Source organism: Molossus molossus, unplaced genomic scaffold (genome assembly GCF_014108415.1).
Source record: "Molossus molossus isolate mMolMol1 unplaced genomic scaffold, mMolMol1.p scaffold_m16_p_5, whole genome shotgun sequence".
In the NCBI taxonomy this organism is placed as follows: domain Eukaryota; kingdom Metazoa; phylum Chordata; class Mammalia; order Chiroptera; family Molossidae; genus Molossus; species Molossus molossus.
In genome coordinates, this window is record NW_023425388.1 from 56,967,109 (window position 1) to 56,979,761 (window position 12,653).

Sequence of the window (12,653 nt, forward strand, 5' to 3'; positions counted from 1 at the left end):
GTGTGGTGACGGGGGAGGGGGGTTGTCAAGGGGGGATAAAAGGAGGGATATCTGTAATACTTTCAACAATGAAGCTTTAAACAAAAATAAAAACAAACCTGGCTGTTTCCCACTGCATTCCCCGAGTCCTTTGCAATACTTCTGTTATAACTTTATATTGTGTTCAAATTATTGCTTTACTGTCTGACTTTCTCAAGTGCTCATGAGTTCCTCAAGGGCAGGCATTCTTCCATTTGAAGAAAAAAAATTGTGTGATAAGGAGTTACTTATTTTTCTATTGTTTGTCACATTTGTGTTAATAAATAGTGAGGAAATTGTTTCTGGATGAAAAAAAAAGTTATGTGTATATGTGTACACACACACACATACACATGCATATATATGTATACGTACACACATACACATAGATTGAACCAAGTAAATATTTTTTTGACCTATGTAATATCATTCATGTGTTCTAGATGATTTTTTAAAAAATATTGAATGTTGTTTGAGTATTTTGATTCATTGGTTGACTGATATTTATTTTTAATAAAGGAAGGCTATTAGATATTTAACATTATGTATTCATAATATCCGTGATATCATAGTACCTGAACAGTGGATTAAATTTGGCACATGAGAGAAATTTAACCTCATAGAATTGAAAAGGTTTTTTGTAAAGAGTAAACTAGCTACGAGAAAGACTTGTAGAACATGAATAATCTGGTTTTAGAAATAATGCGTTAAATTAACACAAGTTTTTAATAAAAATTTGGCTATAAATGGATCCAATTCATGTTTTGCTATTTATATTTTCAGTGTGCATACACATTCAACTATCAGTTTTTTTAATGGATGATAATTTTAAATTATTTAACTGTAGATATTTTAAAAGGATAAAAAAATTTCAGCAACATTTCAAATGTATTTAAATATAAGTTGGAATCGAATAATATGAATAAATGTTATTTGTTTTGCTGTAAGGTTGTTGTAGTTGGAGATCAGAGTGCTGGAAAAACTAGTGTGTTGGAAATGATTGCTCAAGCACGAATATTCCCACGAGGCTCTGGGGAGATGATGACGCGTTCTCCAGTGAAGGTAAGAAAATAGGCCATCTGAATAAAGTTCCTTGGAAAAGTAGCTGCTGCAGTGAACTATTGTTCATTGTGTTGAAAGGAAGAATTTTAACTAGGTGCTTAGTAAGTTCAAGGCCATTGTGGCTAAAACACTGTGAAGAGTAGTTAGGTGATGAGGTCAGAGGGATAATGGGGAAAGCAAATTATTAGAGCCTTGTAGGTCATATTGTGAACTTTGGTTTTTATTTTGAAGAAAATGGGAGCCAATGCAGTGTTTTCAGCAGATTAACATTATTTTTAAAAGGCTCACTCTGACTGTTGTGTTGAAATAGACATAGGCAAGAGGGAGAACCAGGAAGACCAGGTGGGAAGCTATTAGAGTACCCAGGTGATACTTGCACCAGAGAAGTAGCAGTGAAGGTAATAAAAAATGGTTGAATCTATTATGAAAGTAGAATCAACATGATTTTTGACATATTTGACACGGAGAGAGAAGAAGTCAGTTGTCAGGATGACTTGAAGTCTTTGGCCTGAATAAATTAAAGCATGTAATTGGCATGGGGAAGTCAGGATTAGAGTTTATTAGCTTTGGGAAAGAAGACGAGGAGTTTTGGACATGCTGAGGGGTGTTAACAAATAAGCAGTTAGATATACAAGTCTGGAGAGCTGTCTGAGCTAGAGATTTAAATTCAGGAGTCATAATCAAATATCTCAAAGTAGTATTTAGAGCCATGGTCTTAGTGGATAAGATCACTGTGGGAGTGACTAGAGAGAGAAGACAGAACTAAGGATGTGTCCCAGGCACTCCCAACATTGGAGATTGAGGGAGATGGAAACAATGAAGGAGCTTGGAGGGAGCAATCAGTGTGATAGGAGGGAAACTAGAAAGGTGTGGTCTGCGTGCTGCAAGTCAGGAAGAAATATCCAGGAGGAGGGAGTGATGGGCGAGGTCAGTGCCGCTGATAATCAAAGAAGGTGCCATCTGAGAACTGATAACGGAATGTACAGTAGAGGCAAGTAAGTAGAAATGTGGAAGTTGCCTTCTGATCGCTTCCACTTCCTCAGAGACATGAAGCTAGACTCTCGGCTGTTGAGTAGAGAGAGCGGAGAAGGTATTGAAGATTGAATAAGAGGAGAGTGTGAAGTCTTTTGCAGGCGAATGATGAGTCCAGGATTGAGTTGCCGAGGCAATTTGAGAAATAGGATTACTGAGTGGTGCTGAAGTCCCCATTAAGGTCTAGACACAAACTTAAGGGAACACTCTATGTTTGTGTATTTTTTTCTTTTAGTTCAGCTGGTGGGTTATTATAGAGAGTAATTGGAGAATTGGAAACCTGAAGTCACCAAGAATGAAGGCCAGAATAGTGGTAGAAAATGAGACAGTGAAGTGGATGCTAAAATCTGTCTGTGGTGGCAACAAGCAGTCTGGTGTGATTCATAGAGGGCGCTCGAGTCTGGCTGTGAATTCCACCATATGTCAGCCAGTCTCTTCCATTGTTCCACGGCAGCGATTTTCAGTCGGGTCGCCGCAGGAGTTTTTAAAACTTGCAATACCTGAATGTTTAGTCAGGGGCACTGACCTTGTCCCTTAGATTGTCAAATAAAAAAATGACAACAGCCAACACAACAGTAGCCATATGGTGCGAATGAAGCAAAATTATACCTATTTTGTTGTTGTTGTTAGACTGGCAAAAAAATACATTTTTTGGTATGCTACAGAAATTTAGTAATTAGTTTGTGTGCCATGAGATGAAAAAGGTTAAAAAAAAAAATCACTGTTCTATAGTATTGTTTGAATGTACCACACTTTGCAGATCCATTTGGGATACTTCTAATTTAGAAGGAAAAGAAATGAACTGGCTACACCTCATATCATGCTCTGTAACCAACTGTAACAGCATTGTAAACCTACCTTTTACATTGTTATCAGCACCCTAATTGTAGTGCCTGTGGATGATGTTATACTTCAGCAGGAGTTCATTTTCTTCCAGCAGGCTGATCCAGCATGGACGGATTTCCTTGAAACCTACAAGGCTGGACTCTCCAGTGTGCCCTTACTCCTATAGTATTTCCAGGACTTCTCCTCGGTAGACTCTGAACTCAGAGTTTTGTCTCACCTGAAGAGAGATTGCCAGTCTTGACTTAACATGTTAGTTTCGTTAGCAGCTTTTTTGTTTCTTATAAAAAAAATTTTTTGTTTGTAATTTTAATCCTCACTCGAGGATACTTTTTCATGGATTTTTTAAAAATAGAGTGGGAAGGAGTGAGGGAGGGAGAGAGAGAAATGCATTGATGTGAGAGGCACATTGATTGGTTGTGTCCCACATGACTTTTACCAGGGTTGAACTGGAGCCAGGGATTGAACCTGCAGCCGAGGTACATGTCCTTGATCAGGAATCAAGCCTGAGACTCTTTGGTCCTCGGGCTGATACTCTAACCGCTGAGCCAAACTGGCCAGGGCCTGCTTTGTTTCTTAATGTGTGCCTCAAAGGGAAATTGTGCACAGGATGTAGGGCTCGGATTTGGAGATTCATTTCTGTTGTGCGTTTTTCTCTGGGATCTTGGGATCCTAAATGGTGGCTGCTTGATAACTCTGGTTCCTCAACCCAATGAAACTGCTCCAAGTTTTAAGCTTTTCTCTCAGGCCACCCTGTGCCACAAATTAGCAAATGCCCTAAGAGAAAATACCTGCAGAATATCCCCCGCCAATCTTTGGGATCTTGGACTCAGTCCAGTTTGCTCTCTGATGCCTTCAAACAGCTGGTTTTGGTTTGTTATCTATCTAGTCTGTTTATCTACTCTCAGTAGAAGGAATTGTATTTTAAAAGTGAAATCGGATCACTTATAATGACGCGTGAAAAGTTACAGTTAAAGCGTCAAGGAATGTGAAGTTGGGAAGTTGAAACTACTGACTGTTAACCTGTAAGTCAGGATTTCTTGCTCAGAGGGCACTCCTTGGGGAAAGGCTGCCCTAGTTCTCCTTTAGTTAGTGCCACTCTCTTCTGCAGCAGCACCCTAGGTGTTGCTCCCCTGTCCTGCTTTTATATCTCTGTCCCAGTGTGTAGTGAGGTCTAAAGCAGGGAGAGTCAAGTCTTTATGTTTCCCCGCCTACAACACTTGACACAGTTAGCTCTCAATAAATAGATGTTCAACAAATGAATGTCCTTTACCTAAATTTACCTGTGAAGTTAAATGTAAGATTTTCTTTTAGTTTTGCAGGTTTTAGATTGATGGCTTTGTGCTCAGTACTCTATATAGCACTGACTGAAACAAGAAGGGCAGCAGTATTTTAGGTCATGAAAGATAGAAAGTAGCAGCAGTCTTGTCTGGCAATCACAATATATGTGGCAAACGTATGGACAATACAGATACGGTGTTCTGTGGTCTCCATGTTGCTATGTTGACAGCCCCCAGGGATACTCCTGATGTGTATGTAAAAGGAAGGAATGCCTGGATTTGTGTGATGCACTGGCCTATCCAGACCATGTAAGTGCTGTGGGAATTAACATGAATTGTAAATGCATTATTACATCTCACTTTTCTGTTAATTTCAGGTGACTCTGAGTGAAGGTCCTCACCATGTGGCCTTGTTTAAAGATAGTTCTCGAGAGTTTGATCTTACCAAAGAGGAAGATGTAAGTAGCATTCATGTGAGGTTCATGTGTGTCACTTTATAACCTGTGTAAGCTTATAAAAGACAACTAAATGGAATATTTGTTAACTGAAGATGTTCTTAGGACTTTGTTGTTTTCCATTTATAGCTTGCAGCATTGAGACATGAAATAGAACTTCGAATGAGGAAAAATGTGAAAGAAGGCTGTACTGTTAGCCCTGAGGTGAGTGTTGCAATTCATTTCAACGTTTTATGGAAATCTAATGCCTTTGATTTGAAATGAATGATGATATTGGCATTGATATTTAGATTGCTGCTTTTTCAAAATAACATAGACTTTTTAAAAATATTCCAAATAATGTATCATTTTATGGGTAATTATCTAGACTAATTACTTTTAGGATCAGAAAAAGAATAACATTTTTCTGAGCACCATATCTGAATGGATGAGATATACAATTTTCAGAATATATATCAACAAAGAGTTCCTAACACACTTCCTCCAAAATTTGTGTTGTTTTCTTTTGTCCCCTGAGTAGACTATATCCTTAAATGTAAAAGGCCCCGGACTACAGAGGATGGTGCTTGTTGACTTACCGGGTGTAATTAATGTAAGTATACACAAAACCTGTATTTTATCTTATTCCTGTATGGAAAACATTTATGATGACATTTAAAACCTTTTTCTTTAAGACTGTGACAGCAGGCATGGCTCCTGACACGAAGGAAACTATTTTCAGTATGAGCAAAGCTTATATGCAGAATCCTAATGCCATCATCCTATGTATTCAAGGTAAATCTTATCAAAAGATTTTTTTTCCCCGTTGGTAATTAGAGAGAACATAAGGGAGGGAAGGTGAGAGAGAGAAACATTGATGTGAGAGAGACACATCATTTGGTCAGCTCCAGTATGTGCTCCAACTGGGCCAGGGATCAAACCTGCAATCCAGGTACATGGCCTTGATCAGGAATCAAACCCACTACCCTTTGGGGGTGGGAGGGGGGCAAGGCTCTAACCACTTAGCAACACCACCCAGGGCTTATCAAAAGATTTTAATTGCACTGATATACTTTTAGCAATCCAAGTTTTACTCTAAATATGCATGTGACATAAACAGAAAAGATAAGTATGTTTTATCATCTCTTATTCATTTTATTAGTAAATAGAATTGAAGTTGGGAATATTTTGATATATACCACTGTAGACAGCATAGACATTTTTATTGACTAGAGTATCTTTTCATAATAAAGGCATATTAAGGAAATTTTTCTTACTATAATGTAGACACAAGAGTGTAGCTTGTGGAAGTTTTTAAAATCCATTTTGGTATTATTACATTGTCATTTTTTTCTTTTTTTCCAGATGGATCTGTGGATGCTGAACGCAGCATTGTCACAGACTTGGTCAGTCAAATGGATCCTCATGGAAGAAGGACAATATTTGTTTTGACCAAAGTAGACCTGGCAGAGAAAAATGTGGCTAGTCCAAGCAGGGTGAGTGCAAGTTCTTTATTATGAGATAAAAGAATCTTTGTACAAGCTCCAGTTATGACATGGCTGTTTATAAAAACAATAAGCCTTATGGAATACTCCATCAGAGAGTAGTAGAGAGATTTTTCTTTGTTCTCCATAAAAGCAAAGTATTGGAAAGTTATAGTAAATTACTACAGTGAAATTTTTGAGGTGTAAATAAAATTCCATAATTATTGTTTGCTTTAGAAATGCTTAAACTGCTAATGTTGCATACTCATAAATAATTTGGTATGCTGGCATACAATCATTAACCTCATTTGTGGTGTTTCTCTTTTTAAATTTTTTTTTGTAAATTGGTGTTCGTAAGTTAGGGTAAAACTAGTGACAGTATAGATTCCTTTTGGACCTATGTGCGCTTTTTGTGTTGTTGTTGCAGATAGACATTACCTTTCTATCTGGTCAAAGGCCATGTAGTAGGTTTTTACAATAGGAAAGGCATTAGATGAGATGTGAGGCGTCAGCATTTTTATCTGTGCTCCACTATCAACTGGGTGTGTCCTTGAGCAAATCATGTTACTTTCTGTATGTAGTCAGTGCACAAGCCAGCCTGCTAATCTAATTCAGCTGTGTGCTGCAAGAATTTTTAAAGCATGCAGTACCTGACTATTTAGTCAAGGGCACTGACTTCCCTTAGATTGTCAAATAAAAAATGACAGCAGCCAACACAATAGCCATCTGGTGTGAATGAATCAAAATTATACCTACTTTTTTGTCAGAGCAGCAAAAATACATATTTTTGGTGTGTCACAGAATTTTATTAATTATTTTATGTGTGCTATGAGGTGGTTGAAAATCTCTGGTATAGTTGATCTTTAGGGTATTTTCATTTCTGAAATACTGTGACTTCAACTGTACATGGTGTTCAGTGTCCCTCAAGGAAAGAGATGTATTTCAAAGTAACATTGTGTTATGAGGGTTCATTCAGGTCTTGGTTTAGGTCATGCTCTCAACTTAATTGTAAAGGCATAAGGTCTCATGGTTAAGAATGCAGGGTCAGTAGTCTGATTGCTTGGTCTCAAATCCTGGCTCTACTGTTTGCTAAATTTATAACCTTGGATACGTTATTTAAGTTTTCTAATGCTTTAGGCTTTCTCATCTGTTGGAAATGTACTAGTACTAGCTTATAAGTTGTGAAGGTTTAATGAATTAAGTACTTCTATTAAAAGTGCTTGGCACAAAAGTTGTTATATACATTGTGGCTGTCATCTGTTATTATCACTTTATCTTTATAAAAATAATAATATAAAATATAGAACAACAATTTCAAATATAAGTGCCCATCCCTCATTCTGCTGCTCAGGATTTCTCTCCTTTCCATCTGAGACTTTCTGGGACTGTTTCTCTCTATCAGGGATTCCCGAGACAGTTCACTGATTGTCTAGAAGGACTCACAGGACTGAAGCACATATTCCTACCTATACCTAAGGTTTATTTCAGTGAAAGGAGACAGAGGAAAATCACAAAGGGAAAAGACACAATGTCTAGCGGAAACCAGGCTCATGTTTTCAACAGGCCTTTCCCAGTAGAGTCACAGAGGACATGCTTAATTCCTACAGCAACAGTTTGCTCGTTAGAGACTCAGCACCTAAGGTTTTGATAGGGTTCTGGTATGTAGGCACCAACATTCCAGACGCCCAAAGGAAGGCAGATGTTCAGCATAAACCACATTGCTTGTACAATGAGCTACTGTTATTTAGGGAAAGTTTTATATCAATGTAGAGAATTGTTTACTAGTTAAGTTCCCAGATGCCAGCTAGGACAAGCAGGCCTTTCTGAGGACAGCAGTTTCAGGCCTGCTATGTGAGCTTTTTTAACACTGACCTTCGCTTTGCCTTACTTTATGGGTGAGGCCTGCTGTGGCAGTATTGGTCCTAATATGGAGAGGGGGAGAAATGGGGTAGAAGCAAATTTCTGTGCTTTCTTCCCATCTCTCTTCATTCCTTTCATTTCTTTTTGCTCTTCTCTAGGATAGTGAGTTTGTATTTCTTTTGAAATGCAATTGAAGCTATAGCAGTCCTTTTTCTATACTAGAGTCAGCGTTAGCTTAGGGGTGTGACCTATTTTAGAGCAGCGATTCTTACATCCCTAAGTCTTCAACTGAGTGGACTTCTGGGAGTAGGAACTCGTACATTGTGTAAATGATAGATCTCAGCACAAATGTCCATTTTTCTGGGGATAAAGTCTGTAGTTTTTGTTAATTTAGAAAAAGATTTTTGACCTTAAAAGAGTTGAGAACCAATGAATTCAAATATTTTTTTACCAACTTGGTTAGAATTTAGATATTTGAAGAAGAGTGTGGGGAAATAATAGCAGCTCCCATTTATTAAATATCATTATTATCTCATGTAATCTTCTTAACCATTATGAAAAAGTTGTAGTGTGCTTAAGGCCACATAGCTAGTAAGTGGCAGACCAGAAACTAACAGAGGCCTTATTCCAGGGCACTGCACATCATTCCAAGATTAATTTTGGTACTTGTGTTTTAATAATACATTTTTAATATACTAAAATTAAATGTATTTATTTTTTCCTCAAATAGCAATTGAAATACATTTTAATACATTGTATGTATTTAAATATTTAAATAAACATATACATAAACAGAATTTTAAATTTGCTTTCTAAATAGCATATAAAATTATGTTACCTTTATCTCACATTTATTTTTCTCGCTTTTAAAAATAGATTCAGCAGATAATTGAAGGAAAACTCTTCCCAATGAAAGCTCTAGGTTATTTTGCTGTTGTAACAGGAAAAGGTATGCAAAGATGGGTTACTGTAATTGAAGTTTGTGTTGTTTTCAAGTAATAAACATTAATTTTCTTAGCGAGAATTTTACTATGATGTTTTCCTAGGAAACAGCTCTGAAAGCATAGAAGCAATAAGAGAATATGAAGAAGAATTTTTTCAGAATTCAAAACTCCTAAAGTAGGTATCTTGTTTAAAAATTTAAAGATTTTATAGTGAGGGAATAGCCTAAACTCATAGTTTTCACTTTAAAGTTGGTGTGTAGCACATTTCAAGGGCCCAATAACCCCATGTGGCTAGTAATAGCTACCATATTGGATAGTTCAGATATAGAACATTTTCTTCATCACAGAAAATGTTATTGGACAGCGTTGGTATAGAATGTATATGTGGCTATTCTCATTAGGTTATCATACAAAACATGTTCTCGAACTTAGTGATGGTGTAGTCCTTTTTGCCATTTTAGTATACTTGAACTCTTGTTACTTTTTATAGGGCAAGCATGCTAAAGGCACACCAAGTGACTACAAGGAATTTAAGCCTTGCCGTGTCAGATTGCTTTTGGAAAATGGTACGAGAGTCCGTTGAACAACAAGCTGATAGTTTCAAAGGTAAGTTGGGTTTTTTAAATAAAGCAACACATTTAGACATTGTGTTAGCTGGCAATCTTAGGTATCCATCAGATTCTTGACTCCCCTTTCTTTAACAGTTGCTTTATAGTTCTTTTATTGTTAGTTAGTATGTAGAAAATGGAAAAAATACAATTCTTCAGTTGTAGTACTACAAAAACAGTTTTTTTCCTCTCAGAGGAAAAATTGCTGGGAGCATATTGTGAATTTAAATAGATTAGAAAGTTTGCAGTAGTATTTGGGAGAAAGAGCTTTGTAAACTTCAATGAACTCAGAGTCCCCCTTTGGGGTGAGGGGGATGGAAATGTATTAGGAATCAGAGCAGCCTGTACTTCGGCTACTTCCTGATTCCCATACTTTCCCTGCTGCATGGCTTTGCTTCCATAGTTTCATTTGGTAAGAGTATACTTTTCTTCCCTTTTGTCATTCAGAAATCCTACTGATTTATTCCATTTAGTCCCTGAGCAACCTTGTCAGTATTATTATTATTCCCATTTTACAGAAGAGAAAACTGAGGGACAGAGTACCTTACCTAAGTGACACACCCAGAGTCATACAGTGGTAGACGCAGGATTAGAGTTTTGGTGGTATGAACGCAGAGTCCATGCTCTTAGTTGCTGTACTAAACTGCTTCCATTGTGTTTGGTGCATTGTAAATGTAGAAACTAGAGTTAAGGAGATTAGTTAGGAAGACTTGCAATAATGAGATTCGGAGCTGTTGAGAGCCCTAAGTACTCAGCAGCCATAGGTGCACACTCAACTTCAGTTAATGCAGAAGATACGCAAGATAGCCTTTCGCCACTGCACGGGAAAGAAAGAATCATCTAACTGGAACATCTTTCCTTCCTCAGCAACACGTTTTAACCTTGAAACGGAGTGGAAGAATAACTATCCTCGCCTGCGAGAACTTGACCGGGTAATATTGTGCACCTCATATATTTTGCATATATCTAATCCAGTGATTTTCAGCTGGTGTGCAGCAAGAATTTTTAAAACATTTAGTACCTGACTAGTCAGGGGCACTGACCTCTTTCCCTTAGATTGTCAAATAAAAAATAATAGCCATTTGGTGTGAGTCAAAATTATAACATTTTTTGTCAGATCAGCAAAAAATACAATATATTTTTTGTTGTGCCACAGAATTTTAGTAATTAGCTTATGTGTGCCATGAGATGGAAAAAATTGAAAACCACTGCTCTAATCTATTGCACTCTAACAAAATGTGTGTTGATGAGTGAAATCTGGCGAGCCAAATTGTTTTGGTTTTGACCATGATTACTAATTGAGAACTGCAAGCATACATTCCCAGGTGCAGTTATCTTTTCTATAATAATTTGAATAATTTTTCATAAAATGAAAACATAATTAGGGATGTCAAAACAAGTATTTAAACATATTTTCTGAGATGAAGAATATTTTTAAAGTCTTATAGAATTAATATATTTATGTAATGTAAACTTTTAAAAATTATATACCAAATTTTTACCTTTTCAACATTTACTGTGGAAGAATATACTCTAATTTAGTGGGTTTTAAGTACTGGTTTTTCTTGATTTTAATATGCCATTGTTTGTAAAACAGCATCAGTTTACTAATACATTGAACTAATATGTATTGCTACTTTCACATAACTTTTGTTATGTGAAAAATTTATCTGAACAAGTGTTATGTGAACAACTGCATTCAGAATTAAGTGAATAAGATAGACATTTGTGTTGGTGTCTTTGTCCTGGTATGGATATCGGCATTTTTACAGAAGAGACTAGAAGAGAAGAGCATTAGTGGCTGGTCATGTGTGCTTCAAACCTGAGCTCATCCCACTACCTGTCAGAGGCCTACTTTTTACTTATCTCTGAAAATCATGTAAGGGCAAATTTACTCTCTTATGGAAATCTTACGTATTTGTATCTGTATTGCCTAGAACGAACTATTTGAAAAAGCTAAAAATGAAATCCTCGATGAAGTTATCAGTCTGAGCCAGGTTACACCAAAACATTGGTGAGTACTTGACCATTTCTCAGACTTTACTATATGAATTATAATGAAATACTAAACTTTAGATTGATAAAGCAGTGATTGATTATAGCCTTGGCTCATCCCCCAAAACATAGGCAATGATTTAAGTAGAATAAATTGTGTATTTAATATCTTTCAGAAGAGATATTCTGAAAGATACCTTTATACTCTTTTTTTTTAATAGTTGCCAGAATGATTTATTTAAAAGGTAATCAGGTTATCTCACTCCCATGCTCAAAACCTGTAGTGGCTTCATAGAGCACAATCCAAAGTCCGCAGAATGGCCTTCAGATGCCACCCGCATGATATGGCCTTGGCTACCTCTTAACCTGCTTCCAGTCTGCCTTTTACTGCCTTGCAGTTGTTCTGGCAGCTTCATACTCTTTTTAAATTTTGATTTGTCTTAGGCTTTTTTTACCTTTAATACATTTTATACAAATCACATTTCAAATTGAATCCTATTTGAAATTTTTAAAAAAAGGGCAAGTAAATGGATCCTTGTGAAAAATCCTCATGCAGCCTGGCCAGTGTGGCTCAGTGGATTGAGCATCATCCCGTGGACCGAGAGGTCCTGATATATTCCTGGTCAGGGCACATGCCCTGTAGGGGGTGTGCAGGAGGCAGCCAATGTTTCTATCGCTCCCTTCCCCTCTCTCTAAAATAAATAAAAAAATAAAAGGTTTAGTCTGGCCAGTGTGGCTCAGTGGTTGAGCGTCATCCCATGTACTAAGAGGTCGCCAGTTTGATTCCCAGTCAGGACACTTGCCCAGGTTGTGGGCCCGATCCCCAGTGGGGGGCATGCAGGAAGAGGCCAATGTTCTCTCTCATCGATGCTTCTATCTCTTCCTCTCACCTTCTCTCTCCCTAAAATCAATAATGGAAAAAAAAATTTTTTTTTAAAGGTTTAAATATTTAAAAAAAAATACTCATGCAAATCTTTCAAGGCATACTATCACCTTGAATTTATGTTGTGTATAAATTTGGGCGCTGTAAATTTGTTGGAGTGGGGCATTGTAACCAAAGCAGGTTCTATGTACCCCAGGTATGCTATGTCTA

General features: G+C 37.0%; 1 protein-coding gene across 6 annotated transcripts in view; it reads left to right on the top strand.

Annotated features, from left to right (window-relative positions):
• Positions 1-12,653, top strand: part of OPA1 (OPA1 mitochondrial dynamin like GTPase) — a 94,442-nt gene that overhangs the window by 33,335 nt on the left and 48,454 nt on the right. For all 6 annotated transcript variants that reach the window (XM_036242382.1, XM_036242384.1, XM_036242383.1 and 3 more), the window contains 11 exons: positions 967-1,080; positions 4,613-4,693; positions 4,820-4,894; positions 5,211-5,282; positions 5,365-5,464; positions 6,035-6,165; positions 8,890-8,962; positions 9,060-9,132; positions 9,448-9,563; positions 10,433-10,497; positions 11,503-11,579. In XM_036242382.1, coding sequence (XP_036098275.1) covers positions 967-1,080; positions 4,613-4,693; positions 4,820-4,894; positions 5,211-5,282; positions 5,365-5,464; positions 6,035-6,165; positions 8,890-8,962; positions 9,060-9,132; positions 9,448-9,563; positions 10,433-10,497; positions 11,503-11,579 — 977 coding nt within the window. The remainder of the gene's footprint in view (positions 1-966; positions 1,081-4,612; positions 4,694-4,819; positions 4,895-5,210; positions 5,283-5,364; positions 5,465-6,034; positions 6,166-8,889; positions 8,963-9,059; positions 9,133-9,447; positions 9,564-10,432; positions 10,498-11,502; positions 11,580-12,653) is intronic.